Source organism: Falco peregrinus, chromosome 4 (genome assembly GCF_023634155.1).
Source record: "Falco peregrinus isolate bFalPer1 chromosome 4, bFalPer1.pri, whole genome shotgun sequence".
Taxonomy (NCBI): Eukaryota; Metazoa; Chordata; class Aves; order Falconiformes; family Falconidae; genus Falco; species Falco peregrinus.
This window is the reverse complement of record NC_073724.1, coordinates 19,412,744-19,438,080: the sequence shown is the minus strand read 5'-3', so window position 1 is coordinate 19,438,080 and position 25,337 is coordinate 19,412,744. Positions and strand designations below refer to the sequence as shown.

Below are 25,337 nucleotides of genomic sequence, written 5' to 3'. Positions count from 1 at the left end.
ATTCAGAATCATCAATGTTATGGGACTCGTGTGTCAACAATGACCTTAGACAGTCGGTCTCTCTACATTTACCCGGAAGGAAATCAGAAAGTATACAAACATAGTCAGTTTGTAAGTAGTAAAAATATACAAGGAGCTCAGAATAAGAAGAAACAATAAGTGGTTTTGTACCAGTTCTTCAGTTCTCCAAAACAGGTTACTGAAGAGCAGGTCATCTACCAGCATCAGCTATTTCTATCCAACACAAACTGCCTCTCTGTGCTTTCAAAAACAGTTGTAAAAATTAGGAGGGAAGCATTAGGAAGAAAAAACCTAACAGGCTGAGGTAATTAAGTCAATGGATATCAGAATGGATTTGGTATCTACAGTTTCAATGGCCCCAATGAATATATATAATCAGTAGATACAGAACATCATTCCTGCTGTCAGAAACAAGTGACTCTGTAACAGTAAAGCAACAGACTGGAGAAACTAAAAGGTTAATCTCATTTACAAAAGGATACACTGAAGCTGAAAGGTTTGCAGAATGTACATGTAGACATATTCCTGCAGAAATGGAAGTAGAGGAAGAGAACTGCTAAGAACATACCAAGAGATAAACAAAACAGTTTGGGATTTAAACCAATTAAGATTGAAGAATGTGAGAGCACTATACTGGTTTCCTACAGCAGCTACAGCTCCTCGTCAAGAAAACCACTATTTAATTAGACAAGAAAAAGAAAAACTGAAGAGAGCACAAGCAAACCCAAGAACTTTGTTTCCACAGGTTTTTCAGCTTTGTTGCTGGATACCATCAACTGCAGTATCACAGAGATCATACTGAGCCAATTACTTCTGCCAGTTTTAAGTTATTTCTTTTGCCTACCTAGAAAACACTTATTTCATAATCATAGCCATCTCTGAAGCACTACACAATACCCAATAATAAACAAGCAAACTTAGTGTATGCAGCCACAAAACTGAAACCAATTAAACAAATGAACATATCAATTGCAGCATAATGACCCCGAAGAGCAAAAACACTACATACCTTTCTTCAGTGCATTCCTGTTTCTCAGTTCCATCAATTTCTATTTCTATCAGCTCCTCTGCCTCTCTCTTAGTCATGGCTAAAATGTCCTAAGAATAGAGCTATAAACAGAAAAGAATTTTTTTTCCGTAAGTCACAGACCAACAAAACTAGATCATGGCTTGTGTTCTATCAAACATTTTTTAAACCAAATACCAGGATTGCTTTTTAAAGACAAGGATTCACCTGAAAAATAAAGCCAAAAGCTAATACAGGTTTCACAAAACAGGTGAGGATACCTGTTCCTCAAACAAGTGTTCTAGGGGCAAATCCAGGACTATAAATGGACATTAGCACAGAGCCCAAAGCCTGATTTTTTTGCAGGTATCCATATTCATTTAATGTTTTTGTTATGGGCCTGCTATAGTTTTTTATGGCTGGTAGCAAAGAACTTTTGACAAACGCATATTTTACCATCTAGATTCAGCTACGTACCACCTTCCCAGCAAGACTGAAAGATGCTGCTTACAAATTTAGAGTATTACATAAAACACTGCAACAGGAAGCTAGACAGAAGATCCATGATTTCCTCACAGGTAACTAAACTCAACAATAAACCATTTATTGATTGTTCCATCTTTCCATCCATCCCTCTCATGGGCAATCACTTGATGATATATACATAACAAATGCATCCTGTTGAGTCCCAAACTAATGTAGTATATTAGTAATTAAAAGGAAAGCTATTCCATGGTGATATTCTCATTGGCACTGCAGATTTTCACGCCCTGTGGAACACTGGAGTCTGTTGGAACATGAATGTGAAAAAAGGAATTACAGCATTTGGTCTGTAAAGATATAGTTTGTTAATACTACCATGTTTCACTAACCATCCCATGCACCGTAACTATGAAATACATACAAAAAAGAGCTTAGTCAAATTATATTAATAGTTTATAATACATAACATCACTGACTCATAGGAAAAGAAGTAGGAAGTAGGAGTACAAAGGAAAAAAATCATAGTAGAAAAAGTAAAACATACTACTATTTAAATTTTCACAATAGTAGAGATTAGCAAGGTTTCCATCCTGGAATCATTCCTTCCAGGGAACACTCTATACAAACCCAACTGTTAGTAAAAGGGAACTTTTATTAAACTTTAAAATTTCCCAGAAGGAATAGTAACCAACTATGTTGTAGAATTGTTACAGAAAAGGTTTAAAGAAATCCAAACTACTCATCATCTCCTTCAAAACCTATTATTTAAAATTAGTTTTGAAGAAATCAAGTGCTGCATGCAATGACAATCTGTAAGGAGCTACACCAGGGCTAGACAGGAAGTAAATAGCACTTCATGAATACCTTGCCACTAGAAACTAAATCAGAATCTGTTCTGCTCACAGATCTGGCTCTGTGAAAATCCCCTAACTGCCAGGGTAGGGTCCACTGAACCTGGGAGTCCATCTCCCACATCACTGAAACTTGTATATCATCTTCACAATAAATGGGGAAGAAAGAAACACCACTTCCAAAGAATGCAGACAAGCTTAATTAAGTATCTTGAAGAACTGACACCTGCACGGTTACAGGTGATCTGGTTGACTGTTAAAAAGATATTTTTTTTAAATTACTGTTTGAGCAAAGTCCCTCACTGAAAACTCCTAAATAAGCCAACTGGTATAATAAAAAAAGGGGGAGAAATTCTCTCCTGTATTAGCAGTCAGGTTAAAAACTCAAAATAACAACAGTAAAGTTACCATTTTCTTTGTGATGAAGGGAGTTTACCAATACAGTCACAAAAGAGGTTAGGCTAGGATTCCTGTTCCTTGATGCATTCATAAGTTATTTATGGAGAAAACTGCGCACACCTACAGAAAGAACTCACCATCTTGAATGATTTCTGACAAAATAATATGCAAAGTGATGCACAGCGAGTAAATACTGTAACAGCATAGCAACTGTAGAGAATTAGGTAAGGCATTTTGAAGTCCCTATGGATTGCACTCCAAATTGGCAGCTGGACTAGTAACTGTTCACTCACTCTCCAAAGGTGGTTTGCAGTTGCATCTCGCAGGCTCTACTACATTTCTGGTTACCTGGGGGAGGCAGGAAAGGGAGGCACAGGCACAGACAGAAAGTACAGAAAAGATGATTCCACTGAGCCCAGATGTGAGAAAGGGAGATGACAGGTGGAAAGAGAAAGAATAACATCACAAAAACAAGTCTTTAACAGTTCAGAGAAACCAGGGAAAGTTACTCAGTCTTTCCTATGCTAGCATAGAAAAAGAGTCCTGATGATATAAACATTCCACATGAAGTCTAGCAAAATTTGTAGCTGCAGAATGATATGGAGATTGAAAGCATACATAGGTTCAGGCGGGACTAAAACCCTGAATGCTACTGAGAAACAAGAGAACTCAAACAGCCTGGCTTACTAGAAGGGTCAACATGGTAGCAATACTACAACAGCAGTACTTGTTTGGAAGAACACATAAGACTCTGCTTGATTTGTGGAAGGTAGCCCTACTAATTTCTGCTTGATTTTATTTTTCCTTCGACCTAAAAAGCCCTAAGACTTACCTGTTACCCAAGAAGGCATCTGACCATAACACCTGACACCGACTTCCACGAATGTGAGAGAAGAAGGTGCCTGTCAACAAAGCCTTTTTTTCCTCCCTGTACAACAGCTCAGTGCTATTCCAATACCTTACAGTCTGGCTTTTCCAATCAGGGGAGAAGCCCCATCATCCTGTTAAGATCTATCTTTTCTCTTCCCTGGAACACAAGGAATTAAGCAAGTAAGCCCATCTTCATATGGGCACGAACTCTAACAGCAGAATTGGCATTCCTTATCCTATCTAATTGTGAAGCAGGGACAGCTACAAGAGCCCATATGCATAACAGGATGATACTGAAGCCCAATCACTGGAGATATCTGTGCTCCCAAAAAGCTCCGCTGTTTGTGGAGCATTTGGTACTACCCATCCCAATTATTATTTGAATTGTAGATGTCATCACAAACTAGGTAACGGAACAGACAAACTTATCTTTTACAGATCAGCTTTTATAAGTTATCAGCCACTTCAGACTGAAGGCAAAAACAACGGACCACTAAACACGGTGGAATCATGCCAGATTTCAAGCGTTTTCCCTCAAGTCAGAAAATAAACCCGAACTGGGAGAAGTGGCTGTGCAGCACGTACCTGGCCGAACACCAGGAAGCAGACTACGCACAGCACAATATAGCCTCTTACGCTTTAACCCCGAACAAGTTTTTACAAGTAGAGATAAAGTTTTTACACCCCGGAGAGAACTCACGGACCCCGGCCCGGGCTGCCTGCCTGGCCCCGCGCCGCGGCGGCCGGGCTGCACCTCCCTCCTGCCTCCGGCGCGCCGGGGCCGCCACGCTGCCTGAGGGGCCCCGCTCCGCGGCCCACCGCCGGCGCCGGCCACCGGCTCCATTCCCGCCCGCGGGGCGGCCTGAGGCCTGGCCCGGAGCAGCCGCGGCCCCTGGGGACGGGGCGACCCTGCCCGCCGGGCCGCCGCCATGGGCCCTCCCGCGGGCAGGCGGCGCCGCAGCCGGGCCGGCGGCTGGCGGCAGACCCGGGCCGGGCGAGGCCGCTCCTCCCCGCAGGCCCCGGTTCTCTCCCCCGGCTCCCCGCCCGCTTCCCCCCCTCCTCCTCCCGCGGCGCCTCGTCGTTGTTTGAACCCGAAACGGAAATGAGACCCGCGGCGCCGGCGAGAAACGGAAACAAAACACGGGCCGGGCACCCGGGCCGGGCCGCGCCGCGCTCACCCGCCGCTGCCGTCTCGCCGCCCGGCCCCGAACGGAGCGGCCGCACGACGCCTCCCGCCAGCCGCGGCCCTCGCAGCCCCAGCGGGTCCCGCCGCCGCCGCCCTGAGGAGGCCGTCGCGCGCTTGGGATTGGGCAGCGCGGGCCCAGGCGGGGAGGGCGCGCCGACACCGCCACCCCCTGCGCAGGGCGGGAACTACAGCTCCCGGCGGCCCCCGCGCGCCGCCAATCCGCGGGCGGGGCGGGGCCAGCGGCACCTGCCGCTCCCGGGCGCTTCTCCTCACCCGGAAGCGCATTGCCTACTTCCGGCGTAACGGTGGGTGGCGGGCCCTCTCCGCGCTCCCCTCTCCCCTCAGCGCCTCCCTAGTCGGCGGCTGAGTGGGGCCGCGCGGTGGGGCGGGCGCCGCTGTCCCGGGGACTCGGTGTGCGCGGCCGCGGGGCTCAGCGCTGTGGCGGCGCGGGGCCGCGCGGGCGGGGTGGCTTCCCGGCGTGCATTGCGCAGGGCGGCGGGGCGGTGACTCTCCCAAGGTGACTGGAGCTGGGCTGGGGCGGCCGCGCCGTGCGCCGTGCCCTGTGCCCTTCCTTTCCTCCCGCCGCGCCGGTGGGTGCCGGGGGGCGGCTCCGCCTCTGTCAGTTTGCGTTCGGGGTACCCGCCCGGCCCCGTCGCCTGCGGGGGGTTCCTGGGGCGGGTGGGATGGAGTCGGAGCGGTAGGGCCGGCGGCCGGTGCCGCTGCTCGCTTTGGCTGGGTTAAATTTGTTGCCTTTTCTTTAAACAAGATAAGACCTGAGATGCCCTGTGTGTCCGGGCGGCGAGGTGGAACGTGTAGCAGCGCGCTCGGTGGCTGCTTGAGTTTTCATCTCGGGTTGTGTGCTGGTTTAAATATTCTTTGCAGTTTAAAGCTCAGCTCTGAACTGATTTATTTTTTTTTTTACTTATTTATGCATTTACGTTGTGGAAAGAGCTAACTAATTCTGTGTTTCTTTTCAACTTTTTTTAAGCTAAAACCTTAGCGTCATCATGATTCTGCATCAGATTCTTCGGCTTTCTTCAATTTTTCGCTCTGCTGTTTCCCCTCACTTGCGCAGGAACATAGGGCTTTCTGCTGTTGTCTTTAATAAGACAAAAGAGCTTGATCCAGTTCAAAAGCTCTTCTTGGACAAGATCAGAGAATACAACACAAAGAGCAAGTAAGTAAAGAAAGTTATTTTAAGGCTGATGGCAAAAGGAGGGAAAATACTGATTTTGACAAATGCTGAAATATGCTAACTTTGTAGGCTGGTCTCTAAATACTTAAGGTATGCTTTCCTGCAACACTTATTGATAGTGTCACAAGTGAGAAGGCTTGTTGTTGCATACCTGACAGAAAATGTCCATTTTTTTCCCCTTAAAAAAAAAAAGTAAAGCTCATGTAATTCTTCTTGAGGAGTTAAGGTATTCAATTTTAAGGTTTTTTTGCACACTGTGTGAACATACTAGTACGTTAATGTTTACCCATCTGTGTGCTCTGTGAGTAGGGGGTCAGGGAAAGCCCTTTTTTTTATCTGAGGAAAATGGCTGTTCTTCAGACTTGTTTCCAGAAGCTGAATGGAAATAGCCTCCAAAAGCAATTGACAATTAATGGAACTGTGAAGCTGATTCATTAAACATCTTATGTTAATAAGCAGTTCATTCAAATGGAATCTTAGATTCTTGTAAAGTTTGAATTAACTACTTAACAGGAAACTAAAAACCATAGTAATTCTGTGATATTTATTCTTGGGAAGGCAATAAGCTGCTACTTAGCTCTACTGGAGGAAGATGTGTTTCCATACCTGCAAACTAGCCTGTGTAGGGAGGCATATTTTTGGTGGCCTTACCAGTTATAAATGGTATCCGTCTTAGTACAACTGAGCATTGGTAATCTAAACAGTTACGATTTTAATTATTTTATATTTGTGTCCCAAGGAATTCCTGTCTGAATCTATATGAATGCGGGGTTCTCCGTCTCTTGGGTTTTTTTCTTGTTTAGTATTCAAAACACGTTCTCTTAAGAGCAGTTAAGCTTTACTAACCCAAGATCATTAACAGAAGTACAAATAGCAATTTTGCTAGGAAATCACACCCAAAACAGGTGAAACTAAGAGCCCTGAAAGCCTGGGTACTCACTGTAGTTTTATGTCTCAAAAGGCTAACTTTGTGGCTTGGATTTTCATCACTGATAGTAGAAAACTTGTACATTACCTTACTTATGTGTAAGGTAAGTTAGGCCCTAAGGTGTGTCATATCTTGACTTTTGGAAATATTTTAAATGGCTTGCTTTAGTTGGTTGTCAAAAAGGTTTTCAGTTCATAAATAGCCATGAAAGCGTAGTGAAACTTTCACATGAAATTACAGAACCAAGCTGTTAATCAGAACTTTTAATGGTTTTTAGGCAGGCTGGAGGGCCTGTTGATGCTGGCCCTGAATTTCAGAAAGACATGGATGAATCCCTTGCTAGACTTCAACGGTCATATGGTGGAGGGGATCTAACCAAGTTTCCAGAATTTAAATTTGAGGGTGAGTTAACATCTTACTGAATTTCTGATGGTAAAGACATGTTCACTGACCAATTTTCCTAATTAATTCCCATTTAGTTTTTATTTGGACCATTAATTTAATGTAAGATGCCCTCAGTGAATCTCCTTACTTTTACACAGCTCACATCTGATTCCATCTGAGTCCTATTTTCTTGGGGTTTTTTTGATCATTTGGCTTTCCAGTAGAGATGTGCTGATGCTTAACGAAACTTGCAGTCAGATCAGGCTATTTTCATTACACTTCACACACCCTAAAGAAATAGTCCAAACAGAAATAGAAATAGGCCAGAGCCTATTGTTACACTTTTCTCTTCCTCCCAAAGAGGTTAGCAGACTATAATTTGAAAACCAGTAGTTTATGTCATCCATACTGCAATTTGTAAATTTTGTAAGCCCACCTGGAAAGTCAGCAATTTAAGAAAATGAACATAGATCTTAACTTTGTTTCGTAAGATTACTCTTGACTAAATTTTATTAAACCTTTTTCTTCAGTTATTTGGCTATGAGTTCTGTTTAACTGCTCTGAGTTTGTGTTAGCATGTTTTTACATTACCCAGATTGATTATGACAAGAATGCTTGTGATGACTTCTTTATCAAGAATGCAAAGAAACTGCACAGGCTCTCTCTGCCTTAGGACATAAGTGTGACTTAATCTTTTTTACGGACAGCCTCATTTCTGTAGTTCTTTGTGTCTTTTGCTTGCTTATGTAAGTACAGCTCAAAGCTTGTACTGCTCACAAGCAATTTTAGCTGTAGTCAGGTTTTGTGGAGGGTAAGTTGTCTTTCTCATAAGCTGTAAGCAGCTGGTAGCTGGGATTCAGCAGTCTTTGGAAGGTGTGAGTGTATTTAGTTTACAGGGGACTGCAGGGGGGGGTGGCCTCTATCAGGAGAGGCTGGGGGTAGCCATACGTCAGAGCCCGTTCCATCTGGCTCCAAAATGGACCCCCTGCAGGACACAGCTGAGCCAGTCAATGATGCTGGTGGCGCCTCTGTCGCAGCATATTTTAAAAAGGTCAAAAATGCTGTCTCTGTTCTCAGCCCTCCAGTGGAGGGAGTCAGGGAAAGAATGAGAGCCCTTGTGCAAGGCTTGGTGGGCATCTGGCAGCCAGCCAAAGTCAAGCCACCATATTCAGTGACTTAGAATTTCCAGTTAGTCTGAGCAGAATTAATTACAATTTAGACTAGGCACACACCTAAAAATGTCCTGGGTTTTCAGTTGGATTAAGGGAGAACTTGGTGTCAGATTGTTACTGGTGCAAATAAAACAGAGTATCTGTAAAGTAGGATCTATGGGGGGGGAGCTTGGTTACTTGTTCTTATCAGAGCTGTGTTGGAAATACTAGTATCGTGTCCGGTAACATTCTAGTTGACTTCAGTTTCTTTGCCTTCCCACCTACCCTAAGTGTTGGTTAAAACTGTTTTGGTGGAACGTTACTGAGGTTCATATCTGTCTTAAACCTTATGCATAACTCCTCTAAGGTGGAAAGGTCTTGCCTCTAGTGTAGTTTATTCTTCAGCACTTCTCGCATCTAATTATACTCTGATGCAGAGTAAGTGGTGGTGTGGATTGTAATGTACAAGAGCTTGCTCTAGCTTGCCAACTTAATGTTTGGTTTTCTTTAAATAACAGATGAATTGTGGTGTTCAAGGCTGGAGTAAAAAGAGACTAATTTTCTTTTCCCTCTCCTTTTCCCCCTTCAGAGCCCAAATTTGAGGAAACTCCAAACTGATCTCTGCAGGCTGTACACCAAACAGCAGTGTACATCAATGGAGTTGCTGAGCCAGCAGCCAGTTGTAACTTAATAAATGCAGTGTTTCAGTTTGATTTCAGAGGCGTGAATAAGTTCTTGACTGTATTGTGAGCATAGTTAACTATGATCGTCAATTCTTTGAGTGACTGAGGCACCTGAGTAGTTTCTCAACGTTAACTGCGAAACTCCTGTGCCAAGCTACATTTTAGTGCTGAGAAGTTGTAACACAAACAGTGATACACCAAGAAGGAACTACTTGTTTTTCTGAGTTTGTCACATCCAGAAAACTTCTGCAAGGAAAAAAAAAAAACCAACCATGAACCCTACATGTGTAGCAGCACCCTACAGTAGTGATGGACCTGCACAGCCAAAAGCATAGGCACAGATATAGTAATTTCACACTGCATTAATGAACACACAAGTAATGAAATGTTACTCTTACAGAAGCAACTGAAACCTGTTAATGAGATTTAAATTTCAGTAACTGAACTACTGACACAAATACTTCCAGGTTCTGAGAACTATTTATTTGTGACATTTCCAGCAGTTAGGGTCCAGATATTACAGCTCGAGTTGTACTGGCATGGGTTTTCTTCAGAATGAAATTGCATATGCAGTCTGCAGAGAGATAACTTCCTTGTGGAAGGTAAGCTGTAGACATTTTAAGTTAGACAGTAAAACACTCCTTGAGCCTCTATTACAGGAAGCTTACTGAGTTTAAGTCTGCATTTACAGGTGGCTGTGGCAATTCTAATACGATATCAAGGTACTAATTTGTCAGAATTGCAGGAGAACTTGAGCCCTTGGCAAAGGCGGAGACTTAAGTAGTAGAAGGAGTGGTAGCAAGGTCGCCTGTGAAAGTTACATGAATATAATACATTGTTCCAAGCTGTAAGAGTGAATCCTGTATTGCTACATGTATACATGAACAAAATAAGAAGTCTTCACGCAAACTGATTTGTGTATTCAATGTAGTTCTATCTTTAAGTTAAGTTTTTTGGGGGGTTGTGTTGGTTTTTTTTTAAAAAAAAAGCAATCACAGACAGGTTGACTACCTCTAAACATTGGCAGGTTCTATTTGTAGCATGTATGACTATGCGGCAACAGTATTTACAGAGTAGAGGTCAAAAGATCCCTTTGATACTTTTGTATAACAAGTAGTCATTTGATGTCCCTCACAGAGGCTGAAATCTTCTAAATAACAAAGGACTTGGTATGCTTGAAATCCTAAATGAAGCAAACAAGGTTACATAAGTAATTGTTCGAAGTTTAACCAGATTAACATTTAATGTACATTTCAGAAGAAACTATGGCATTGAGATTAAAATGAAGCATGCCTGAAGCACTGAGAGTTAATGTTTACTCTCTTCTGGAAAGGTAAGTCTACAGAATGCACTGCTACACGGAATATAAGTAATAACCTATTAAAAAATGCAAGCATCAAGCAAACAGCTGTGTGAGCATCTGATTTGTAAGTGCCTTAATATTGATAAACAGGTACCACAGCTCTTGAAATTTGTTCCTTCCCACTCAGCAGCCAGATAGCTGGCCTCAGTAAGTTTCTTACATACACAATAGGTGAAGGAATAAGCTTATGCCATTTACGATGTTCTGTTTCAATTAAAGAAATGAGTGGTGTTCAGTGAGTTTTTAAGGCTACTAATGTAGTCTTAAACTGAAATGAAGTTGCTCCTCATTGAAGTTTTAGTTGGAGCTCCTTTTCTCTCTGCACCAATCTGAAAAGCCAGAGAAGTTGCGTGTGGTTAAAGCCCTTGAGCCCTCTCAGTGAGGAAGGGGGGGGTGGGTACTAAAGTTCAGCTTCCCTATTTAGTCAAGCTTTTTGACCCACATTAGAGGAGTTAAGGCCTGTTCTTTGTCTTACTGCTGCCTTGGACTATGTCTTGAGTTAGTTTCCTTGGTTAACTTGTAAAAGCAAGGCAGAGTGGAAGTCTTCACAAGAAATGGCATCGTTAAGTGGACAGTATAGAGATGATATTGCCTAATAGTCTTAAGGGTGTTACCTCTTTATGTGATAGAATGAAAATAATCAGGAAGAGGGGAGAGAAAAATAATGAAAGAAGCTAATAGAACAGGGAAAATTAGGAAGAAGTAGGTAAAAGACAACCAGGTAAAAATCTGGTTGGCATTGCAAGCAAAAATATGTCGAAGTATGGAGCAAAGTTGTATGGCACTTGAGACTGTGCAATAGGAAGCTATACATGTAAACAGAGAAAAGGTATCTCCAGGTGCTGGTGGCATGTATGGTTTGGCAGGTGTGGGTGTCTGTATGTGTGCAAAAACTTCATGGAGATCTAAGGAATTCTGAAGACATTTAAAAGTTTTTAAACACACTACTGAATGCAAAATACTTGCCTTTTCACTCGTAGATTGATAGTTGGTCTTCTTTCTGTTAACAGAGCAGGAAAGGAGCATAGGTTAAGCAGTGACTTTATCAGCACTGGTTTTCACCCTTTGAGAACCTTGTTTATGACTACATTTTTCCAGACTTCCAGCAATCCTTAGGGTTTTTTCCCCTCTTAGTAAAGATTAAAAAAAACCAAATCAAATGCTTTTATAGATAGCCATCATTATCTCATGAACCACTGTCAAATTACCTTCCCTAGCTTGTCTTTTCAAGTATCCCAGTTATGCTTTTTGTCTAGTTCATGGCCAGTATAAATCACACAGTATTTTAAAGAAACACTTAAATGTCTCTTTAGTACGTTACTTTTTTTTTTTAACCTGCTATAACCTAGAAGTGGTAAGATAAACTTTTAAAATAAAATAAAATAAAATTGGAGGCCAGCCTCCAATGAAGCACATATTAGCCTTGTGTGGGAGCACTAAAATAGCTTGAGCAATTCTGACTTGCTACCAAGAAGTGTAAGTGCATGAAATAAATCCATACCAAAGGAGTAGACCAGACACCCTCAGAAAGTTTCCACCAGTCATTTTTACAAAACATTTCCTGAAATAATCTGTGGGCATGGATATAAAGACAGCTCAATTTGGTTCTGATCATCTTTTGTTTAGTTTGAAGAGGAGATAAATGCATGCCTGTAGCTGAGTTAGGGGTGTAAACCAGAACTGTAAAAAGATACATCTCTGCACGTTTATCACAGTAATAATGCTCAATCCATTTTCTGACCAGCACACTCATGCTAATAAGGGAACTAGCTGGGCTGTAGATCAGGTTTATTTCAGTGTTCAAAAAAACCACTGTACAAGAATCGTGATAAAGGCCTTTAAACAATCATCACAGTTCCTCGATCATCAAAACCATAAATGAAGTCTGCAGTGATTTGTGTACTACTTGCATGAAGATACTTACTGGGAAGAGCTTTCCTCTGAAAAAGAAAGAGAAAAAATTAGTTCAAGAACAATTTCCTTAGCTGATGTAAAATTATTTGAAATAGTTATTCACAACTTATTCAGCTCTTCAGTTTCTAGAAGGAGTTTCTGAACCAAATGTCTTTTTGGTGTAGTGAGCTTAAACAGAAAAGGATTGGGTTGCTTTCAAAGGTAAATGAACTTCCAAGTGAACGTGAACTCCAAGAGCAGCTACGTTAGCCAGTTCCTTTCGGGCAGCGGGACTTCTCAGACCCCGACATCTAGCATCTCTCCTTGCCGTGCTGAACTCCACAGGCGTTAATGTAAACCCTATGGAGGGCTGCGCGGTGTCCGGCTTTTTGCAGCAATCCTTAACAGCACTTCCACCACGCCCCAGTAGAGGGAGCCAGTTAATTTAGTCTCCCCTTCATCAGCGCTAAGCCGCTCAGATCTTTAGACTAAAAGAAAACTCGCACGGCTTTCTTTGCCGCTCCCTTTCAAAACTATAGCACAGAGGCTCCAAGGAACCAAGGTTCGGCTCGTTGCTTTCCCTAGATCGCTGTTGGGCAGGCTTATGCAACTGCACAAACATCTCCATGTCATTTGTGAAGTATCTTTTGCAGTAGAAGCTGGCAGAATAAAAATGTCTCTACAAAAAAGTTGCTATTCTAATGCTCTTTAGCTTTAGTACCATGGAGTTAGAGCCTTCATGAAAAGGAGAACATGTTACAGTCAGCAGAAGTACAGTCAGTTTTTTGACACAAGGAAGAAAAGTGACTTTATTTCACTTACTTGTAAAGTAGCCTTTTTTTTGGGCATAAAATACTCCAAGGCCACACAATGCCATTACCAGAGCCACAAATACTACAGCAGCGATGATACCGCTTACATTAAGGTCATCTGTAATGATAACACATAAGTCCAATGTTGAAAGCTGTAAAAATTTCCATTGCCTGGATTTTTTACCTAATTACTCAAGGCACCTTTTGTATCTATATGTCTTTGGCCCAAGCTGCATAAGTTAATTAGTAACACTTAGATGTAGATAAGCCTTCCAAACCCACTACTGTATCACAGCCACATTAGCAGGAGTGCTTGATACACTGCAACTGCTTAGTTGGTTAGTTAGGAAGGAATAAGGGGTCAAGGGATAAATACTCCTCATTATACCTATCCCCAAGAGGTATTATTCAAGTAATATGTCTCTAAGGGAAAATACCTTGAAACCTTTAAAAGTCTTAAAACAAGTGTTTTCATATTGTTGGTTTGCCTAAAATAACTGAAACAGCTGGTGGCAATGTCTGGTCCCAGTCCTGAAGAACTCTTCAGGTGAGTTATTTAAAATTCAATGCTTTTTCATTTTTAAACAGCATGGCTTTTAAAATTCAATACAACAAAGGCCAACAAATATTTTAGCCCAGACATCTAAAGTTAAACTCTACACTGGGCTACTGAAACATTTAGCAATTTTTATTGCGAAGATGATGACCTATGCCCTTTTCCTGATATAATCACCAAGAGCTTCAGACAATCATCCATTTTAGGAAAAACATCAACAAGCAGAAACATTTTCATAGGTTTCTGTTATATGTCCAATTGCTCATTTAGATCCTGTCTTTAAGCATACATTAATAAATGGTTAGGAATTTTACCCCCAAACCTATTAAGCTATGTTTGCTATTTCTCAACAGAGGGATTCTGTCTCAGTAGCTTGTGGAACACTTGCTCATAATCAACCAGGAATGCATTAAAAGCCATGATACAGCTATTTTCAGCCATGTTCTAAGAAAACACCAGACAATTGCTTTATGGAATACTTGGCCACAAACTTCTGTGCAGTATTTGTTAGGATTTGCTATCATCTGCTTTCCTATCACACCTGCAAGAACGAGTTTTATATTTTTCAAAAGCATTCATACATTTGGGTTATTATAGACTTTGTCCCTTCAGGCTTTGCTAAATTCTTTATTAGCTAACCAACGCTATACTGCATGTATGCTGTGCAAGTAGAAAAAAGACAGGCAGCAGGATGTTTGTTTTTTTTTTTAAATACACTGACTTCAGTGTTCCTCTGCCAAGTATAAATGAGTCCTTCCATTAAATTATGGATCTGTTACATTAAGAACCCACATGAATGCGTCTCAAAAGGAAGGCTTTTCTGGCACATTATCCCGTACATCTTCCACAAAAGGTGTGACTTTCATATGGATACTGCTGTTCTGTGAAGTTCAGTGTTTAGCAGCCTGAAGGCTGGCTACTGCAAGAATTTTAAGGTACTGAACTAGCTGCTTTTTTGTGAAAAGCAGTGAGATATGTTTGTGCTGTAGGAAAGGAATGCTTTAAGTAGCCACAGCAACTACATATAAGGAACTCATTATTCTTCCCAAAAAATACCATAATCAAACAAAAAGATGTAATTCAGTCTGGTCTTAACTTCTCGGTTGCATCATGCAATAAAATAATTCCTATTGTAAGACTGTTTTCCACCCATATTTCCTCTGACACATACCAACTTGCATTCGCTTCACTGAGCATTTCTGAGATAATCCAATTCCATTGGAGGCTTCACAGAAATACTCTCCAGTGTCATTCTTTGTAACTGTGTTAAATAGCTGTTAAGAAAGAGTCCAAAACCATTATCAGAGTGGAACAGAACTCAGAATTTCCTGTGGGATAGAAATTTTGAAATGTCAACAGGGATTTTTTGTTAGACTCAAGGTTTTTTTTTGTTTAAAAAAAAAAAAAATCAAAGAAAGCGACAAATTCTGGTCCAATTTGACTTCATAATTCACCTCCCTAGTCACACTCCCTGGTCCTTAACTTCAGCTTCTGGTCTAAAAGGGTCTTTTAGATGGACATTTTAACTAGATGGAGTGTATCTACAAGGAGATTCTTTTTCAGTGGATCAGTACTTTCCAATAAAATGCATTTTCTTAGACATGCTCTAATTCTAGAATCCCTGAAATCAGAATATTTTGTTAATTTTACAAAAAAAAAAAAAAACCACCAAACAATTTAAAAAAAATATCATTACTACAAAAAATATTTCCCACAGAAAATTTCTGGGTTTCCCTCTGCACCCAGAAATGGTACTTTCTCTCATCTTCCAATGGAGAAATGCTGAACTGCAGTATTTATCAAATACTATTACTGTAAAAATGAAAATAAGGAAGCAAGAGATGGACAGAGAGTGACCTCATGAATTCCAGTGTTTCCGAATTTTTTTTTAATTATTAGACTTATTAACTTTTTTCCCTTTAATATATCCCATACTTTAAAACTAAGATTTTTCAAAGTGATTAGTAATTTTGAGTAATCCACCTAATTTCCATGTGCGCTGAAAGATCCGCAGCACCTCAGAATGCTTAGTCACATTTCAGTTTCCACATTTGATCATGCACAAGAGTAGGGTGTTCCTAGAACAACTCTACTTCTGAAAAATCTCAGCTGACAATGCATTGTAAGTAGTATGTATCCTTTTTTTTAGAAGGATCAGCTAATGAGGGAGGAATGAAAAAGAGACAGCCAGTTCTGAGGGGGAAAAAACCCCAGAAAACGAACTACAACTAAACCAAAAAACCCACAAAACTCATTCACAGCCCTGACCCATTCCCACTGACTTCACAAGTACTGGACTGGAATGTGTAAATGTCACTGGATTGTACAGATTCTGGGCTTCCCTTAGTGCTGGATTCCCACTGAAATGTGTGAAGTTGCTATTTCAGTTTTAAGGTGCTGTCAAATATAACTTCTGTTGACATACTGAGGGAACATTCTCACCTGGCACAAGTTAGCCAACTGGCAAGGTGAAATTTGTCATGTATTGTCTAGATTCTGCTCATGTATCATTACTGCAGGCTTGCAACTCACCCAGTTTTCCTGTATCACTCAATGTCTCTAGCTCTGAGGCAGAAACCACCTTCTATGTTTGTTAGCACGTTTTTCAGCATGACATTGATCTCTGACAAAGACCTCGTGCATTTCTGGATTAAGATCCCTGTGCATCATTGTACTAAACAGTAAAATTTGGTCTTCATGATAAGCTAGTTACGACAGAGTTGGTTATTACACTTACCAGAGTGCCAGACTTCTTATTCATGGTGTAGGTTATGTTTGCTGCTCTAGCACTGCCTGTTCCTGTCTTTTCCAGTAAGGCAACACCATTCTTGTACCACTGGTACTCAGACGGAGGAGACCCCTCAGTCTCCTTACAGCTCAGTTGCACTACTGTTCCTGTCATTGCAGAGCTGGGTACCTCACACACCGGCGTAGTCGGAGCAACTGGACAATGAAATTGCACTTGTTACACAGTCTTATCAGTATTGTCTATATGGCAACAGTTTGACAGTCACTGGTGAGGAGGTGAGCACTTGTGTACATGCTTAGGAATTACCACGACTTAAATGAGGTGCTGGAGAAGGGGTTGAAGGCAGAGTCCTGCTACTGGGGAGCACAGTAAATTTGTGAGTTGCTAAAAATGGAAGAAAGAGGCTTGCTCCCAGCCTCCCTCATCACACGCTGTGTCATCCTGTCCCCAAGCTATACACTTCACTCAAGTCCAAAAGAGTTTTTTTTTCACTTTGTTTCTTGTATGGGGCCTCTTGCTCACTCACAGACAGAAGAGACAAAACTCAGGAAATCTGTAGTCCAGCAATTCCTCCCTTCTCTGCCCCATTATTTAAAAACAGAATTAACGAGAAGGAAAAATGTTTTCTTTGTATTAAAAGAAGTCAACTGGTTTTTTAAATATGATTGTCAGAAAGAATTACAAAGACTTGCCATCATCATAGCCATTGTATAAATCTCAGGTTGAGGACCAAAACCAATTGGCTACTAAATTTCAGTTTAAAGTAAAAACAAACATTCCCACACATGGATGCAGGAGAACTGATCGTTTCTTCTACCATGAACATGTCTTTTCTGATTTTTATTATGTGAAAAGGAACTCTTTCTTTTTTTTTTTTCCTGGCTAACTTGAAGCTAGGGAGAAGAAACTAAGGGTGAAGAGGCATGCACAGAACATTAAAAGCACAACTGATACCATAGAAAGTATTCATAGTTTTTTCCTGGCTGCTTTTAAAATAAAAAGCAAAATTAAAGAAACCCAAGTGAAATACTAACTAATTCACATTAACTTTCAAAAAGGTTTGTGAGCAACACTCTCTCTCTCTCTCTCTCTCTCTCCTCCCCTCCCTCCCCCCCTTTGGGCTCTAAGATTTCAACTTCAAATTAAGAAGCTACATTTAAAAGAGGAAAGTTGAGAGAGTGGAAGGAAGAAGGAATAATTGGGGTTACCTCATTGTTGAAGCTAATCAGAAGTTCCTTAATTTATCATCCTTTATGAAGAACTTTGAAACTTTATTTATAATTGTAAAAGATTAATTATTTTTGTATAGAAGAATACAATATAGAAACTACAGAACCAAATATTTTCTTTTCTCCCTATACGGAGAAAAGAAGAAAACTACCAACCGCTACCACTCATCCACTGGGAAAAATACCAGGAACAATGTGCTCAGTAATCACTTTCCCCAACTGGGAAAGAAAACGAACAAAAATCCACAAAGAACAACCACAAGCCAACACCATCTCTCCTGTAAACAAAGTCCACAGATTGCTAGCTCACTGGCTGGCATTGCGCAGACACTGCAGCAGTTTCTCCTTCCAAAAAGAGAAGACAGTAGCATATTGGAATGAACTCCTGCTTAGGAATATTTGATAAGTGTTGACAGATGCTGACTTCCCAGTGCCAAACACCACAATCAGCTTACCCAGATTCTCAGCCACTGAGTGACTTCAATTTTAGTAGAAATGAAGTTTCACCATCACATAAATCAGCATACTTGCTAAGTTTTGAGAACTGAAACCCACATTTCTAACAGCAAACCCCTAGTTATGTACCTTTCTAATGTAAGTGTGCGTTTTTCAATGATGTTCTCTGAAGTATGTTGTAGAATGTTCACATGCACATGTGTTTATAAACCCAGTTCAAAGAAGACCCAAAACCCCAGGAGCCACACACCATAAGGACAACCCCTTCAGCACCCCCTGCCATCATTCAATTTCTTTACAGAAGTCCAAGTAATAAACTTTGTACCCAATACTGTGAGAGTAATAGTAGCTTCTCCCAGGTGTTGCCCCTCTTCACTCTTTACACTGATTTCACAACGGTAGGTCCCAGAATCTTTTCTAGTCACATTTCTAATACGGATTCCTGTATTCAGCATCTCTGCTCGGCCTCGAAGATCACCTTTAAGGGAGAACAGACAGAGAGGTTTCTGCTCTTTGTTTACAGCAAATGTCTACATCTCATTGGCTTGTTCTGGAATTGTGTGTAATTTATGAACTATTGCTCATTTGTTCAGAGCTAGTTATCTATCATCAAGAAACAATATGTAAGCCCCCTCCCAAGACAGTAAGAACCTTCCACAACTATTCCATTTGGTCAAAAAACCCCCAAACACCCTCAGTTCCAAAAACCTACATCTGTCATACATTTTCTAGTTGGAAGATGGAATGCTTTTCTTCTCCAGATATTTCAAGAAAACACATATAGCAGTAGTCAGGTGACAAAAACCCCAACATTTTCCATTAGAGTCATTAGTAGTCACTTAGTTACCTTACAGAAAGAATTGTGAGTGAGACCACAGAAAAGTATTTGATTTAACTTGGCAAGAAAAACTTCACGGATTTAGCAAAGATATTGCCGACTTCTTACAATGAGTTTTTTTTCCATCCTCCAGCTTATTACAAAATTAAAGTTACATGCACACACAGAGCCATGAGTTCCAGTGCTTCTCTAAATTAAATATATGCAGACAAAACCAAGTTCATCAACAAGATCAGGACATCCTGCAAGCTCTAAAAATTAACAAAATCACTGTGATTTTACTTTATTTCTCAGCCTTTGTTTATTGTGTACAAGGTACCAGAGACCCATATTTGCTTCAACACATGGAGCTGAGGTAAGTCCTTTACAGAACATATAAACAGAAATTCCACTTCTGAAAAGAGTACAAATAATTTAAAATATACAGCTGAGTTTATATTTTATGTATATAAAAATTGCTGCATTATTCATATCTAAGCCTCCAGCTCTACAGGAGGCTTCAGAAACCTCTTTGTAAGACAGGAGGAGTGCAGAGCTTGCAGTAGTTTTGGGGAGTTAATGTCTGAATGTAATTCCATTTTTTAAAAAGGTCATGGAATGTGCAGTGCCATTTTTCCTAGTTTTGAGTTTTATTATATTTAATTTAATTAACAAGGTAACTAATCATTGATGATTTTATTAATATTTTTTTCCCCTAGGGAAGAATTCTTTTCTTCGAAAGGACAGGTATTCAGTATGGAGGGTCAAGACCATTCTCTTTCAATCATTTTCCTAATGTTATTCCCCAAGAAAAGGTCAATATCTATGTGAGGGAATGATGTGTTACACCATCAGTCTAAGTTTGTAGTACTGTACCTGTAAATTCACCATTGTAGTAGACAAATGAGACTCCTTGAGACTGGATTTTCTTCCATTCTATTCTTAAGCTCATCCCTTTTGAAAATTTGTGCTTGCAACTAAGAATAGCCTCTAGATTGGGGAGAGAGAAAAAAAAAAGAACAAAAAGGGGAAAATTAAAGATTTTAGCATTGTGTTTAGTACACGTTCAGGCTCCATAAAATTAATATCCGTCTTCAAAAGAACTTGAGCAGCCAGCAAGGGCCAGATCTACTTCTCAGAGCGATCCCATCAGACCTTCTCCAGATTTACACAAACACAAAGGGGAAACAGAAGCTAGTAATTTTCTCATACTTCAATGGCCTTTGGATCAAAATTCAGATGTTGGGGACTAGATATTTCCATGTTGGATGGGCACAGATTCTGTACTACTACCCTCATTGTAGGTTTAAACATTTTTGTCAGTGAGCAGACCACCATTAAAAAAGGACTCTGACCCCATTATCAACAATATTTTGTGAGTTACCATCCTGAATTCAGTATCAGCAGTTTAACTGTTTAAATGTATAGCAATGCAGGTGGAAAACAAACTAGTAAGTTGGTTAAATATTCTCCTAACCTATGTATTTAGTTACTGTTTCACATTGGTTATTGTAAGGGTGTGAAAGTGCTTCATTAAAGTTTCCCAAAGACCTCGTTGATGCAAACATGGTAACAAGCAAAAAGAACAGCAACAAACAAGAACACAGAGAAATAAAGATGACAGACAAGGACTAACAGAGATAATGACGAAGTTTATCAGTCTCCAGACAAACTGATGGGACTGTGGTGTAGGCAACTAGAGCGAGTGTGGGTCTCTGCATCAGTGGTTGGAGGGGCCACAGACATTGGGAGTGTGTGTTGGTGGGTCTCAAAGCACACGTGCCTGGAGTGCTAGCTATCGGGGCAGAGAGGAGTGGCTTGGGTAAATTCAGGGCCCACAGCTGGGGTCACACTGGGGTGTAGGCACCCCTGCACTTGTGGTTCTGGCTTTTGGATATGGGAGTGTGCAGCGCGTGTGCAGTGTTTGTATCTTCCCTAAACCTGGTGTGCCTGGAGGTGTGTTTGTAATTCACTGGCAGACCTCAAGCTGGGGAAGCTAGTAAGTAGGGCAGGTGCAGCGGATGGGCAGAGGGGCTGTGCTGGTACTCAGGGGATCCATGAACGTGCAGGTGCTTGTTAATCTAGAGAGTGTTTTGTGAGGGCTTTCACCACCAGCCAGAGAGGAGGAAGAAGGGTCAGCTGTCCATACTTCAACTGTTGTTGAAGGCAGTGACTTGTCTGTGGCAGTCTGTATAGCTGGCAGCATCACGAGTGTGTGTATGTGCAGGTGTGCACACACACATGCATCCCTGGGACACACATGCAGCCTTGCTCCTGGTTGAATCTGCAAATGGGAAAGCAGTAGCTGTGTCCGTTGGCCTGGGACAAAGATCCTTACAACTCCAGAAGCATTGGCCTGGGTCAAAGACCCCTACATCTCCCGAAGCATTGGGCTGGGCTCCAGTGGCTGGGTAGGACAAACACCCAGGCTCCCAGAGCTGCTGGCAACAGAGACTGCTCATAACAACCCTTGGCAATCACCTCTTATTTTTCTTGAGTTCTCAAGAAAAGAAGGTTCATACAATTGTTCACCTTTCTGTCTGTCCACTCTAGTTTCCCTCACTAGGGCATCATCAACCAAATTTCACAAAGGCTGAGATTTCAAGAGTTGCAGATTATTGCTAAAGTTGCCATAACTGGGTAGGAAACAAAGCAAAATTAGTGCTCCCAGTGAGGAACAAGCCATACTGGGAGCTTAACTGTTCTTTTTCACTCCCTCACAGCAGGGCATCAGCAGATGCTATCAGTAATATATTGCTTGAATCATAGTAATTGTGGTCTATGGTCAAGCCTATAGTTATTATGGGGCAACTAAAGAGGGCAAGAAGACACAACAAACCATATAGCTGAGTTGCTGGGACAAACTCAGTGCTTCAGCAGTTCCATTCTCTGTTGAAAAGCATACTGGAAAAAAAAATATATAGCCCAGCCCCTCCCCACCCCACCCCCCCCCCCATAAATAACTCTTAAGTCAAGATATTAATAAGAATTGTTGGGAGACAACATCAGAGGAAAGAATCCAACCACACATCTGACTGGCTCCAAATCTATTAATAAAGCAGAAATTTAGTATTTCCCAGAAACTTCTGTAAAAGAAACAAATACAATATTGATCTTGCCACCTTTAGGCTGCTTGTCTTCCAACACAGGCCAAGTATCAAGGATCAAAAGCCTTTATAGTTTTGGCAGTACCTACCTAGCTTTCAGGATACAAACATCCACTGCTCAAACATACAGCCAATCTGCATTAACTGGCACCCTTGTTTCCAGTCTCAGCAAACAAGGCTGAAGGGCAATTAAGAGCTACCAACAGATCTACCCACTCACCCTTTAGAATCTGATTTCACAGGTCTCTTCTGTAAAGAAACAAAAAGCTTCCAAGGGGCCAGACTGGTAGCCTTGGTGATTTCTCATAGGGGAAAAAATGTCCAGGCTTGAAAGAAAAATTGAGGCAGGAGGGCATTCTTTGCCAGAAACATGTTACACATGCGCTGGCCGCTTCGAAAAACATGCTGTGCACTCAGGAAGCCTGAGGTTCCTGACTTCAGGTTGAGTGGATGGGTGGAGGCTTCCTGAATCTTAAGATTTGTTAAGGTTTCCTTTCCAGTTTGTTTTTGTATCCCTCTAACAAAGAAAAACCATCATTCAAGCTCAGCTTGCTTTTGCTACTGACCTTGTGACAGTTGGCTGGTCTCATGAGCTAGTCTATATTAGTTGACATAAAGACAGCTCAGCTGAACAAGTCACCTCTGTCTTGAAAGAGCCACCCCTTTCTTGCATGTCACATTTTTTCATTTCAGAAAAAGCTAGCACCGATGGCCTCCCACTAAACTTACTTGAAGAAAGGGAATGGAATAGAAGAAAGAGAGTGCATGCTGAACAGAGACAACATAATAAAACCCTAATTAGTTATAGTCCCCCTCTCCTGTTTTTTCCCATACTAATGGAGTCAGCAAGAGGTGTTTTCCAGAACAGGTCTACCTGACTTGCATTAAAGTAGGTCCACAGGATGCTGTGCATCAGCACAGGCTCTCCCAGGCCTGGAAAAGCCTTCTGGGATCTTGGAGAGGTATGGATGGTGCTTGATTTCGATTTACATCTGGTCTAGAGGCTATCATTTGGTTATAGTATCATAGAATATCTCAGGTTGGAAGGGACCCACAAGGATTGTTGAGTCCAACTCCCTGCTCCTTGCAGAACAAATTAAAGCTAAACCACATGACTAAAATTGTCATCCAGATGCTCCTTGAACTCTTACAGGGTTAGTGCTGGGACCACTTCCCTGGGGAGCCTGTTCCAGTGACCAATCACCCTCCTTTACTTTACACAGGAGAAAAGAAAAGAGCATTTCAGACCTGCTGTATTCAGGTGAATAGCTACACCTATCAGCCCCTGCCATTCCCTTAGTGCTGCTACACAAAAAGGAGTCGGCATGGGATTGGAGCTATGCTTAACTGACCTCACTGTACCATACAAATAACAAAGAAACAAAATGCAAGCCATAGATCACATAAAAAGACAGAACCTAATGAAGCTTTAATATTACCTGAAGAGCTTCTCTCTCTTCTTGCCTGTCCCAAGCTCTAAATCTATTTTTCTTTACCCAAAGTGACAAGAATACTTGACAGGTGCCCAGCTTTAGAGACCTCAGAAATATTTGATTACCTCAAACTGATGAATAAAGCCTAAAGCTCAGCAAACAGTTCTTTCAATTCCCAAATTCCCATCTCCCGCCACTCCAACCAAATGCAACAAACAAACTGACCAACCTCACATAACCCACAAACCTCACATACACACTACTAGGATCCATTTCTCATCTACCCAGCAAAAATCAGGTTTCCCTCCCTGCCTCCTTAACTTCTCTAGCACATTATTGGAAGTAATTTGTCATTTTACATATCACATATACATATATAGATACGTAAATAGCCATTATAATTACTGAAAATTAAAAATAGCCATTAAATTATAGTTACTGACAATTAGCTGACTTATAGTTGTTCTCTCTCTAGTCACTCACTTCTCTATCTTGTAAGATAATTAATGCTTCTCCTTTCTAGCAATTACTATCATTTTAGGTGGAGGGAAACCAGGCACAAGTTGCAGAGTGAGCTACCAGGACTGACAAACAAGTCATAAAATCACAGAATAGGTGAGGTTGAAAAAGACCTCTGGGGAGCGTCAAGTCCAATCGCACACCCACACCAAGTAAGAGAAAATGGGGACAAGCCCAAAGCTGCACAAAAGTAAAGGGAGACAGAAGGAACAGGACCCCTCAGGAAAGAGGGAGACAATCTTAACAGCTGCACAGCGTCTGTATACATAGTTTGCACATATGATGTATATATTAAAAATAATCACAGCAATGCCCATACTGTACCCTTAAACTCCTCTGCTTTTACGTTTTTGTTATCCGTTTCAATGGAAATTCCAGACACTTTACGATCTGCAAGGGAACAGGAAAAAAAAAAAAAGATGATTCATCAATAAACACTTGTAATATCATACGTGCTTCAGCAGCTACAAGCGATATTTCTAAGACCTCCTTAGGCTGGACAGGTTAGATATTGTCCACTAGAGAGAGCACGGGACTAAGAGCTAGACCAGGGCTGGCCATGTGGGTGGCCTTGAAAAATTAATCTTTTCCTCTCCATGCCCTGGCACCTGTAAAAAATAGTCAAATTTCTCTTTTACAACAACATGATAATATTTACATGTAAGAAGTTCTATATAAACAGTAGGAGTTGTTTTATACTGGGGTAACATCTCAGTTTGTTTCTAATTGAGGAGACTTGTATTAATACACACGCGTTATTTTCCATTGTATTCTTATTACAAAGCATGAATGTTTATTGAAGAATACCATGTACAGCTTTTACAGGGTAAAAAAAAACGTGTGCAGTTATTGGCAATTACCACAAATTCTTGTTGAAATGAGAAGGAAAACATTAGTCAACGTTTCTGTAGTTCTATATCAGAAATAACAGACCACATACCCCTATACATTCTTGGATATCTCTTGCATCAGGAATACTGAAATTCCAGACAGATAACTGAAATAACCACTAGCCCTACATCAACACCCCCCCAACTACCTCCTCCCACACTGGATCTTACTATACATCCTCTCTTAAGAGACGGTCTCCTCCCAGGAAAGGACTCCACTCACTTCTCTCGTGATTCAGAATGACTCCTGCAAGGCCCAAGAGTCAGTCACAGTTACTCAGATTACTCCTTCACAGGCTACAAATCTACCAAGTGCTTAAGAATAGATAAATACAGTTTTTTACATAGGTTTACAT

The 25,337-nt window shown here is 41.2% G+C and overlaps 3 protein-coding genes across 7 annotated transcripts in view; 1 reads left to right on the top strand and 2 right to left on the bottom strand.

The window, feature by feature from the left end:
- Positions 1-4,961, bottom strand: part of GABPA (GA binding protein transcription factor subunit alpha) — a 29,226-nt gene extending 24,265 nt beyond the window's left edge. The window contains exons 1-2 of one of the 2 annotated variants that reach the window (XM_055801507.1): positions 4,809-4,961; positions 1,031-1,131 (exon numbers count right to left, since the gene is read on the bottom strand). In XM_055801507.1, coding sequence (XP_055657482.1) covers positions 1,031-1,107 — 77 coding nt within the window. In that variant the 5' untranslated portion in view covers positions 1,108-1,131; positions 4,809-4,961. Of the gene's footprint in view, positions 1-1,030; positions 1,132-3,592; positions 4,635-4,808 lie in introns of those variants that run through there. The other variant, XM_005243261.4, reaches the window with a different exon arrangement.
- Positions 4,962-4,991: 30 nt separating this feature from the next.
- On the top strand, positions 4,992-9,192 carry ATP5PF (ATP synthase peripheral stalk subunit F6). 4 transcript variants are annotated; one of them, XM_055801511.1, is made up of 4 exons: positions 4,992-5,121; positions 5,805-5,993; positions 7,217-7,341; positions 9,064-9,192. In XM_055801511.1, the coding sequence occupies exons 2-4, from the start codon at positions 5,824-5,826 to the stop codon at positions 9,090-9,092; spliced, it is 324 nt and encodes a 107-aa protein (XP_055657486.1). In that variant the 5' UTR covers positions 4,992-5,121; positions 5,805-5,823; the 3' UTR covers positions 9,093-9,192. The 4 variants fall into 4 exon arrangements, with proteins under 4 accessions (XP_055657486.1, XP_055657488.1, XP_055657484.1 ...); XM_055801513.1 differs by lacking the exon at positions 4,992-5,121 and adding an exon at positions 5,175-5,333; XM_055801509.1 differs by lacking the exon at positions 4,992-5,121 and adding an exon at positions 5,182-5,406.
- A 426-nt stretch (positions 9,193-9,618) lies between these two features.
- Positions 9,619-25,337, bottom strand: part of JAM2 (junctional adhesion molecule 2) — a 40,047-nt gene continuing 24,328 nt past the window's right edge. The window contains exons 2-10 of the mRNA XM_055801508.1: positions 24,416-24,481; positions 19,909-20,022; positions 18,541-18,693; positions 16,519-16,724; positions 14,953-15,055; positions 13,236-13,343; positions 12,445-12,460; positions 11,487-11,520; positions 9,619-10,340 (exon numbers count right to left, since the gene is read on the bottom strand). Of these exons, the coding sequence (XP_055657483.1) occupies positions 10,308-10,340; positions 11,487-11,520; positions 12,445-12,460; positions 13,236-13,343; positions 14,953-15,055; positions 16,519-16,724; positions 18,541-18,693; positions 19,909-20,022; positions 24,416-24,481 (833 nt within the window). The 3' untranslated portion in view covers positions 9,619-10,307. The remainder of the gene's footprint in view (positions 10,341-11,486; positions 11,521-12,444; positions 12,461-13,235; positions 13,344-14,952; positions 15,056-16,518; positions 16,725-18,540; positions 18,694-19,908; positions 20,023-24,415; positions 24,482-25,337) is intronic.

Excerpts from the sequence above, each read along its gene's own strand:
- ATP5PF (XM_055801511.1), top strand. The coding sequence starts at position 5,824 with ATGATTCTGCATCAGATTCTTCGGCTTTCTTCAATTTTTCGCTCTGCT. Across the intron at positions 5,994-7,216 it reads GAATACAACACAAAGAGCAA|GCAGGCTGGAGGGCCTGTTG; the intron begins GTAAGTAAAGAA and ends AATGGTTTTTAG. Across the intron at positions 7,342-9,063 it reads TCCAGAATTTAAATTTGAGG|AGCCCAAATTTGAGGAAACT; the intron begins GTGAGTTAACAT and ends TTCCCCCTTCAG.